Here is a 10,989-nt window from a genome sequence, read left to right on the forward strand (position 1 = left end):
ATGAACAGGGTATATTTTTCCATCTTCTAAGATCTTCTTCTATTTCTCTCTTTAGGGTTCTGTAGGTTTCATTGTATAAGTCTTTCACCTCTTTTGTTAGGTTGATTCCCAAGTATTTTATTTTTTTTTTGAGGATATTGTGAATGGGGTGGTTGTCCTCATTTCCATTTCAGAGGATTTTTGCTGATATATAGGAATGCCTTTGATTTATGCATGTTGATTTTGTATCCTGCCACTTTGCTGAATTCATTCATTAGCTCTAATAGTTTCTTTGTAGACCCTTTTGTGTCTGCTAGGCATAGAATCATGTCATCTGCAAATAGTGATAATTTGAGTTCTTCTTTTCCTATTTTTATGCCTTTAATTTCTTTCGTCTGTCTAATTGCTCTGGCCAGTGATTCGAGAACTATGTTGAACAGAAGTGGTGAGAGAGGGCATCCCTGTCTTGTTCCAGATTTTAGAGGGAATGCCTTCAATTTTTCTCCATTCAGAATGATGCTAGCCTGAGGCTTAGCATAGATTGCTTTTACAATATTGAGGTATTTTCCTGTTATCCTAGTTTTTCTAGAGTTTTGAACATAAAGGGATGCTGTACTTTGTCGAATGCTTTTTCCGCATCTATCGAGATGATCATATGGTTCTTATTTTTAAGCCTATTGATGTGGTGAATAACATTTATTGATTTCCGTATATTGAACCAACCTTGCTTCCCAGGGATAAATCCTACCTGATCATGGTGCACAATTTTTTTGATATGTTTTTGTATCCGGTTCGCCAGAAGTTTATTGAGGATTTTTGCATCTAGGTTCATTAGAGATATTGGTCTGTAGTTTTCTTTCTTTGAAGTGTCTTTGTCTGGTTTAGGAATCAGGGTGATGTTGGCCTCATAGAATGAATTTGGAAGTTCTCCCTCTTTTTCTATTTCCTGAAATAGCTTGAAAAGTATTGGTATTAGTTCCTCTTTAAAGGTTTTGTAAAACTCTGCTGTATATCCATCCGGTCCTGGGCTTTTCTTAGTTGGTAGTCTTTTGATGGTTTCTTCTATTTCCTCAATTGATATTGGTCTGTTTAGGTTGTCAATATCCTCCTGACTCAATCTGGGCAGATCATATGACTTAAGAAATTTATCGATGCCTTCATTATCTTCTATTTTATTGGAGTATAAGGATTCAAAATAATTTCTGATAATCTTCTGTATTTCTGAAGTGTCTGTTGTGATATTGCCTTTTTCATCCCGTATGCTAGTAATTTGAGTTCTCTCTCTTCTTCTCTTCATTAGTGTTAAGGGTCTGTCGATTTTATTTATTTTTTCAAAGAACCAACTTTTAGTTTTGTCAATTTTTTCAATTGTTTCTTTTGTTTCTATTTCATTAATTTCAGCTCTGATTTTAATTATTTCTTGTCTTCTACTTCTTTTGCTGTTGTTTTGCTCTTCTTTTTCTAGGACTTTGAGTTGAAGTATTAGATCATTTATTTGTTGGTTTTTTTTTTGTTTTTGTTTTTTTTGTTTTTTTTTTTAAGGAATGAACTCCAAGCAATAAATTTTCCTCTTAGAACTGCTTTCAATGTGTCCCATAGATTCCGATATGTTGTGTCTGTGATTTCATTTATCTCTAAGAATTTTTTAATTTCCTCCTTGATGTCTTCTATAACCCATTGATCATTCAGTAACCTATTGTTCATTCTCCAAGTGATGCATGATTTTTCCTTACTTCTTTTATCGTTGATTTTCAATTTCATTCCATTATGATCAGATAAGATGCATGGTATTATCTCTACTCCTTTATATTGTCTAAGAGTTGCCCTGTGACATAATATATGATCTATTTTTGAGAAGGATCCATGTGCTGCTGAGAAAAAAAGTGTAACTGCTTGATCTTGGGTGGTATATTCTATATATGTCAATTAAGTCTAGGTTATTAATTATGTTATTGAGTTCTATAGTTTCCTTATTCAACTTTTGTTTGGAAGATCTGTCCAGTGGTGAGAGAGGTATGTTGAAGTCTCCCATGATTATTGTATGGTGGTCTATTAGGCTCTTGAACTTGAGAAGAGTTTGTTTGATGAACATAGCTGCACCATTGTTTGGGGCATATATATTTATGATTGTTATATCTTGTTGGTGTATGGTTCCCTTGAGCAGTATGTAGTGTCCCTCTTCATCCCTTTTGATTAACTTTGGCTTGAAATCTATTTTATTTGATATGAGAATGGACACTCCTGCTTGTTTCCGAAGTCCATATGAGTGATATGATTTTTCCCAACCTTTCACCTTCAGTCTATGTATGTCTTTTCCTATCAAATGCATCTCCTGAAGGCAGCATATTGTTGGGTCTTGTTTTGTGATCCATTCTACTAGCCTGTGTCTCTTAATTGGTGAGTTTAAGCCATTAGCATTTAGGGTTATTATTGAGATATGGGTTGTTCTTCCAGCCATATTTGTTTATTTATGTTACTAAACATGGTTTGTTTTCCTCTTTGATTATTCCGCACCCCCTTTACTGTACTACCTCCCGCTGTTGGTTTTCATTGATATTTTCCATTTCCTCTTCCTGTAATATTTTGCCGAGGATGTTTTGAAGAGATGGTTTTCTAGCTGCAAATTCTTTTAACTTTTGTTTATCATGGAAGGTTTTAATTTCATCTTCCATCCTGAAGCTTAATTTTGCTGGATACACAATTCTTGGTTGGAACCCATTTTCTTTCAGTGTTTGAAATATGTTATTCCAGGATCTTCTAGCTTTCAGAGTCTGTGTTGAAAGATCAGCTGTTATCCTGATTGGTTTACCCCTAAATGTAATCTGCTTCCTTTCCCTTGTAGCTTTTAAAATTCTCTCCTTATTCTGTATGTTGGGCATCTTCATTATAATGTGTCTAGGTGTGGATCTCTTATGATTTTGCACATTCGGCATCCTGTAGGCTTCTAGGATTTGGGATTCTGTCTCATTCTTCAAGTCTGGGAAATTTTCTCGTATTATTTCATTGAATAGATTGCTCATTCCTTTGGTTTGGACCTCTATACCTTCCTGTATCCCAATGACTCTTAAGTTTGGTCTCTTTATGTTATCCCATATTTCTTGAATGTTCTGCTCATGGTTTCCTAACAGCTTTGCTGAGCTGTCTATGTTCTTCTCCAGTTGAAATACTTTGTCTTCATTGTCTGATGTTCTATGTTCTAAGTGTTCTACTCTGCTGGTAGTATTCTCAATTGAGTTTTTAAGTTGGTTTATTGTTTCCTGCATTTCCAGGATTTCTGTTTGTTTGTTTTTCATAACCTCTATCTCCCTGTATAATTGATCTTTTGCTTCTTGGATTTGTTTATGTAATTCATTGTCAAAGTGGTCGAAGTGGTCTTTCATTGTCTGATTTTGCTGTCTAATGTCTTCCTTGAGACTCCAGATCATCTGAAGCATGTATATCCTGAATTCTTTATCTGACATTCCATCTGCTGCAGATATTACCTCTTCTAAAGTTGAGTTGACCTGCATTGCTTGTGGTCCTTTCTTTCCTTGTCTTTTCATACTGATCGCGCTTCTTTCTGCTTGGTGAAACTGTTGTGTTATTGATTTTTCCCCCTATATATTTATATTGCTCTTGTATAGTTGCAAAGTCTCCCTCGCAGGCTTTGGCGTTGGTTCTGCCCCTCCTCCAATTGGGGCAATGTGCCTACCACGCCGGCAGGCCGCTGTGCCTGTACTTTCGGTGGGCCTGTTCTTTCGGTGGTCACAGGTCCGCCTACCTTGCAGGCGTGAGCAGCGGCTCTGCCCTTCTGCTGGCCGCTAGGCCTGTTCTGTCTGTCGGTTGCAGGTCTGTCTACCTAACAGGCGCTGGTGGCTGCTCTGCCCCTCCCCCAACCGGGGTGATGTGTCTGACAGGCCACTGGGCCTGTTTTGTCAGTGGTCACGGTTCCGCCTACCTTGCAGGCGCGTGGGGCAGCTGTGCCCCTCCGCTGGTTTCTGGGCCTGACCTGCCGGTGGGTCGCAAGTCTGCCTACCTTGCAGGCTCAGGGGGTGGCTCTGTCGCTCTGTGGATTGCTTTGCCTGTTCTGCTGGTGGGTCGCGGGTCCGCCTACCTTGCAGGCGCCCGGCAGCTCTGCCCCTCCCCCAACCGGTGCGATGTGTCTGGCAGGCCTCTGGGCCTCTTTTGTAGGTGGTCACGGTTCCGCCTACCTTGCACGCGCGTGGAGCAGCTGTGTCCCTCCGAGAGTTTCTGGGCCTGACCTGCCGGTGGGTGGCAACTGCATCTACCTTGCAGGCGCAGGGTGGCTCTGCCGCTCCGCGGGTCGCTGGACCTGATCTGCTGGTGAGTCGCAGGTCTGCCTACCTTGCAGGCGCCCGGCGGCTCTGCCCCTCCCCCAACCGGGGCAGGGCGATGTGTCAGGCCGGCCGCTGGGCCTGTTCTGTCGGTGGTCACAGTTCTGCCTACCTAGCAGGCGCGTGGGGCAGCTGTGCCCCTCCACAGGTTGTTGGGCCTGACCTGCCGGTGGGTCGCAGGTCTGCCTACCTTGCAGGCTCCGGGGTGGCTCTGCCGCTCTGTGGATTGCTGTGCCTATTCTGCTGGTGGGTCGCGGGTCCGCCTACCTTGCAGGCGCCCGGCGGCTCTGCCCCTCCCCCAATGGGGGCGATGTGTCTGGCGGGCCTCTGGGCCTGTTTTGTCGGTGGTCACGGTTCCGCCTACCTTGCACGCGCGTGGAGCAGCTGTGTCCCTCCGAGAGTTGCTGGGCCTGACCTGCCGGTGGGTGGCAAGTGCGCCTACCTTGCAGGTGCGGGGGTGGCCCTGCCACTCCGCGGGTCGCTGGGCCTAATCTTATCTCATTTCTTGTAGAGAAATTTTTCTGTCTCTCTCATTGTGGAAGAATGTCATTGATATTTTGGTGGGTATTGCACTGGATCTGTAAAGTGGTTTTGGTTGTATGGGCACTTTTATAATATTAATTCTGCCAACCCAAGAACATGGGAACTCTTTCCATCTTCTAAGGATCCCAGAAATTATGCCTAGTTTTTGTAATTATTATGATTTGCTTTGTTTCCTAAAATGTGATCTATTTTAGAGTATGTTCCATGGGACACTGAGAAGAAAGGGAATTCAGTTGTTAATGGATAAAATATTTTCTAAATGATTGTTTGATTAATAGTGGTTTTTAGTTGTGAAGAATCTTCATTTAGTTTATTTCTGGATGATCTCTCTAGTGGTGAGGCTGGTGTTGAAATCAATCAATATTGTTGTTTTGTGGTCTACTAGATTATTAATATTGAGAAGGGTTTATTTTATTCCATAGATGGGCTCTCTTTTTGTCTTGTTAGTGATTTCTAATTTCATTTCTTCTGTGGGTAATATTTCATTAAATGTATCTTGTACTGCTTCCTTAGTAGCTATGAATTCTTTTAGTTTCTGTTCATCACCAACTCTGATCTATAGTTTTCTATTGACATAGAAATTATGACACCTATTATCTTTCAGGGATCCATATGTATTTTTCAGATCCTTTTGGCTTTTAAGTTTTGGGCTACTAAATCAGTAGAAATTTTAATTGTTTTACTTCTAAATGAGATGTGCCATTTTATCTTTATGTTTTCAAAATTCTAACAATGTTTTCTATTTTAGGAATTTTAATTTGATGTGTTATAAAGAGGACCTTATTTTGGATATTATCTATTTGGATTTTAAAATGCCTCTTGCATGTGAATTTCCATCTAATTCCTAAGATTTGAAAACTTTTCTCATACTATTTCTTTGAAGATGTTATGAAAACTTTGTTGTATTTTTTTAATTTTTTTCTTTTTAGATATGCATGACAGTAGAGTGTATTTTTACATATTATACATATATGGAGTATAATTTGTTCTAGTTAGGATACTATTCTTGTGAGTGTAGTGAAGTGGAGTTTCATTGGTAGTGTATTCATATATGGATGTAAGTTGTCAGATTCATGCTACTGTCTTTTTTATTCCTATCCCCTCTCCCTTCCCTTTATTCTCCCGTGTCTAATCCACTGAACCTCTACTCATCACCTCTCCACCCTGTTGGGTAATAGCATACGCATCTTGGGCTTCATCTATGCCAATGACTTTTAGATGGGCCTCTTAATGTTATATTTCTTGAATATTCTAGTCATGATTTTTATGCATCTTTTCTTTATTGTCAAATTTATTTTCTAGATTGTATAGTTTATATTTGAGAAGAGAACATCTTTCTCCTTTTTTATCTCATATATTGGTGATGCTTTCCATGAAATTTTTATTTTGATTTATTGAGTCTTTCATAGGTTTCTTTTCCCCAGAATATAACTCTTTATTGAAATGATCTTTCATTTTTGATATTTTATCTCTTAGTTCCTTCCTTTTTAAAGTATAAACCTTCTAAATTCTTTATCTAATATTTTCTGCACTGTGTTGTAAATGGGGTCAGGTTTTGCAGTGTAGGGGACTTAGGGGGAGTGGGGGTTGTTCCCTAAGTTTTTTATATTGTTTGAATTTCTACACCTATAAAGGGATGATTACATCTTCTACTTTTATGCAAGTACTATTGAGTGAGCTTCTATCTGATACTGATAATTGCTCCAGGCTGGGAAATTTTCTAAGTATTGACACTCCCCTGCATCTTCTGCTATGCCCAGTATCAACAACATGTGTATACTTCAGCTCATGTGGATGTTTCAACAGAGAGTGTACACACCCATACACAGGCATATTGGAGCTTATACATACATACCATCATTCCCAGACTCTCGCTTTCACCCACACACACTCACAATGCAGACACCAACACAATGGTCATGTCCCACTCTGTCACATAATCACTCATACATTCATCTTCATTGTGTGTCTCAGTACCTTGTACAGATATGTAAGTTTGTGCTTATCTACAAGCTGTGAATTCCATAAAGAAGTCGGCCTTGTGTGTTCTTTACATTCTTTTCATCCTGCCACACACAGAAAGAACAGCTTGTCCACATGCAGCATTGAAACAGGCTCTGGTGTTTGCTGTGAATGCACAGGGTGTGATGTGAAAAGACACAGTGATCTCTTGCCAGCTGCCCATACTGGTGAGATGAGCAGGTTTCACAAGAGCAACATTGGGAAGAAATCATACCGCACATGGTCATGAGGTTTTCAGGTCGAATGTAGGACAGCTCTGCGACCAAAAGGGTCAGCTTCCATGCTGGACAGTGCTGGAAAGACAGCCTGCACTGGAATGTATTTTATAGGAGGGACACACAAAAGAGCTTTGCTGGAATGTTCTTCACCAAATAAGGCATGGGATAGGGTTTCAAAAGAAGGTTGCCCAAACCCATTGGGAAACTCCCAAGACAGGGGTAGAACAAACTTCTTTGCCAAATGAAGGTGGAGGCCACTTGCTTCATACAGTGCGTGTGAGGTGATGCCAGACCAAACACCCCCTTTACTCAAGGTTGAGAGAGGAAGCTAGCCCATGGGCAGGCAGCCTCCCACAGTGATCAAATTTCAGGCATCCTCAGCTTCTCCATATCCTGCATGCATGACCTTGACCCACGACCCATAACTCCATATGACCTGCCCTTTGCTCCTGGGTGCTTCTGCCCACTCATGCCCCAGGTCCCATCCTCTGTCAGGCTCCCTACCTTTCCTGTGCAGGTCTTTTCTCCCTCCCATTGTCTATCATGTCCCCCCAGCTCCACTTTCTTTATTTACACCCTGTATGTGCCTTAGTCCGTTGCCCACCAAGATCAACCTCCCCCTCTCCTGCTCCTTTCCCCACAGCACACTTCATCACATTCCCACGAACCATAACCTACTTTTGCCTTTGAACCGTGCATTGTCATTTTAACCTGTGTTAATGGGACACCTTGTCATCCTCCTCCCTCCAGAACCCAGTATCCTTACCTTCCTCACACACACGCTGTCTTTGTAACCTAAGCCCAGCACTGACTTGAGTCCCTGAGCAACATGTGGTATCCTTCTGTCTTCTCACTCTCCACCTTCTGCTCTTCCCCAGCACTTTGTGGACCCACCCTCCAGGCTCTCCACTCCACCATCTTAACTCTGTCATCCCATTTCCCTTTGTCCTCTGTCACTCTCATCTGTCATACAGCCAGACACTCTCAGTCTTCTAAATGCTTTACTATGAAACAATTGCTGCTGGTTATTGTTGACATGTGCTCAAAGAGTTGGAGTGTGTGCACAGTGATAAAATTCTGAGGCAGGTCAAATGGAGAAAAAATATGAAAAATGAGTTTCAGACAAGTTAGTGAAAACTCTCTCTTGATATTTTTTTTTCTGCTTTTCAGCACCATATCTGATCCCTTCAGCCTCTGCTACGGTATTTATTTTTGGTTATGCTATAGTTGAACAGTGGTTGCTTTCAGGGCAGCCTGGGAGCTGAGGAGATGGAGATAGGATCAAGGTAAGTAAAATGAGGGAGCCTCTTGTTCCTTCTGGTGTGGACATGATTGGCTGCTCTAGATTCCAAACCACATTGTTTTTAACTGGGGCCTCCAAACTACTACAGGGTTCAGTAGTGTGCATGTGTTCCAAAATGCACTGGGGATCTTGGACTGCATTACCTGCACAAGGCAGGATGCCTGCATGACACTGCTCCTCTGTGTGGTGCACTCGGTTCCAACCTGCAGGACCACCACCATCTATCTACTGTTGTCTGGGCCTCTCTTTCATATTCATCCTCTGATCACACTGATGATACAAATTTGGAAAAACATATCTATTAATTCCACATCTATCCCAGATAACTTCTGGATATGATTTCACTCTTCAACAAAAGCTCTCCACAAGATAGGAACATTTGAGATAAATACATGGATAATTGTTATACTCCTTTATCCATCTCTCATGTCTCCACTGTATTTTCTTCTGGCAAATGTTTTCAGGAGTACACCACTTGGTCAGTCATTGTGATTAAACCAACTTTCAAGGACTGGGAACTCCTTTATTTGATCTTCCTCCACCTATAAGAATTCCAGTGACAATCTACAGGTTGCTGTGCAACAGCACGAACACAATCAGCTTTACTTCCTTCCACAATGAATATGTAGCTCCCACATTCAGGCAGCTGAGTACACCAATGTCCTTTGGAGTTTACAATAGAAAGACAAGTGACTCCTCCATAGTTTCTGGATTGGTGTTTTGAGCATGAAGAATGACTGAACAATTGCCCATTGTCTCAACACATACTATTCACATACTTATTTCAGAATTAAGAATTTTATATTCCTTAGGAGCAGAGCCTGGATAGAAAGGAGTTATGGTTCATGAGAAGAAAGGGGCTGACAGTGGGAAAACACATGGAGATCAGGGCATTGGTGTTCACCAACCACCAACTGGGATTAAAATGAAGGGTAACACAAACATTTAATAAGGAAGAGAGTGTGTGGAAACTCACAAAGGAGCCGACCAAGACAAGGATTCTCTGGGTGGCTCTGGACTCAGGGCAGGATCTGGGGGAAGCTTTGATGCTGTGAATGTACTGAACCCTCTCCTTGTGCCTGTACAGAAGGAGAACCATGGAGCCACTGGACCAGATCATGAGCAAGGAAAAGACAACCTCAGGAAATACAAGCAATGCTGCATATAATGAGTTTGTTATGTTGTCAGGACCAATGAAAAGACAGTACCTCAAATATCTTTTCTCTGTCAGGTTTTTGCTATTCCATTTGCCAAGCACATAGAGAGGAAAAATGGAATTCACCACCATGTACAGGATCCAGCAGAGGGAAATGGAGAAGACAATGTACTTGGGAGCTCTTTCTTTGTGATCCTTCCAACAGGAGTTCACGGGGCTGATGGTGATGTTCTGGAAGATGCTCAAGAGGCAGGTGATGACAATGGACATACTCCTGCCCACTCGCTGCATGTACAAAATAAGTTTGCAGACAAAATCACTGAAGAAGTACCTCAACCCAAAAATTGCAATTGTCTGGGGAATTCCTCTGCCAAGAATGACCAAAGAGTTGGCTATGACCAGGTGCCTGAGAATCAAATCAGTGGTCCTTAATATACAGTCATTGTAGAAAAGGACTAAATGATAATAAAGCAGAGAGAAATTTCCCAGGATTCCAACTGCAGACTGTGATAAGAGCATCAGTCCCATGGCCACGTCTCTGGAGTCCATTCCCTCTCTCAGCAGTTATTCCTCTGAATGATTGCAACCGTTCTTCCTGTGAACAAAATGACTCATTAAAAATTTTGTAGTGAGGCTCAGTGGTTTAGACCTGTAGTCACCAGCTCCTCAGGAGGCTGGGGCAGAAGTGTGGTTTGAACTAGGCATTAAAACTCAGCCTGAGAAATATTGCAGTCTCTGTCTCTGGGTGTGTATTTTCACCAAGTACAACTTTCATTGTGAAAATATCAAGATGTACATATGAATGGGGGGGTTCCCAGATTATCTTCTTAGAGAATTCAACTTTAAAAATCAGGTGATGATAACCTGGAGGAAGCAATGGAAAATGAGAGCAGTGGAGAGAAGCATAATTCAACATGTGCAGCATAAACTGATATTTGATAGTCATTTTGAAAAAAAAAAAGAGAACTATTTTGATCCCCTCAGTGGAAATGAGTCCTTACTTTTTCATTATCTTTTTTTTCTTTTGTTTTCTCCTCTTTTATGTGTTTTGCTGTGCTCACTGGTTCACACACATATATACATACACAAATTTGTTAATTTTTCCCTCACCGTAGCATTTTTAAATGTCTATCATTTTTAGAATATTTCCTTGCCTTGTCTATTGAGGGTTGGGGTTTTGATGAGTAATCTGGGTTTGTTTTCTATTGTTTTCATTTGTCTGTTTGTATGGTTTATTTTCTCTCTTTTCTTCTGTGACAGCCAAATTCTACTATTTTCTCTTGCATTCTCCCTTTGTTACTTTTAACTTTCCATTCTTCTTTTTTAAAAATATTTTTAGTTGTTGATGGACCTTTATTTTACTTATTTGTATGTGATACTGAGATTTGAACCCAGTGCCCCACACATGCTAAGCAAGTGCTCTTCCACTGACTA

General features: G+C 41.1%; 1 protein-coding gene across 1 annotated transcript; it reads right to left on the reverse strand.

Moving 5' to 3' along the window:
• Nucleotides 1-9,207: 9,207 nt before the first annotated feature.
• Nucleotides 9,208-10,104, reverse strand: LOC143384263 (vomeronasal type-1 receptor 4-like). The gene has a single exon (XM_076839308.1). The coding sequence runs from the start codon at nt 10,102-10,104 to the stop codon at nt 9,208-9,210; it is 897 nt and encodes a 298-aa protein (XP_076695423.1).
• Nucleotides 10,105-10,989: the final 885 nt, after the last annotated feature.

Source organism: Callospermophilus lateralis, chromosome 18, assembly GCF_048772815.1.
Source record: "Callospermophilus lateralis isolate mCalLat2 chromosome 18, mCalLat2.hap1, whole genome shotgun sequence".
Lineage (NCBI taxonomy): Eukaryota > Metazoa > Chordata > Mammalia > Rodentia > Sciuridae > Callospermophilus > Callospermophilus lateralis.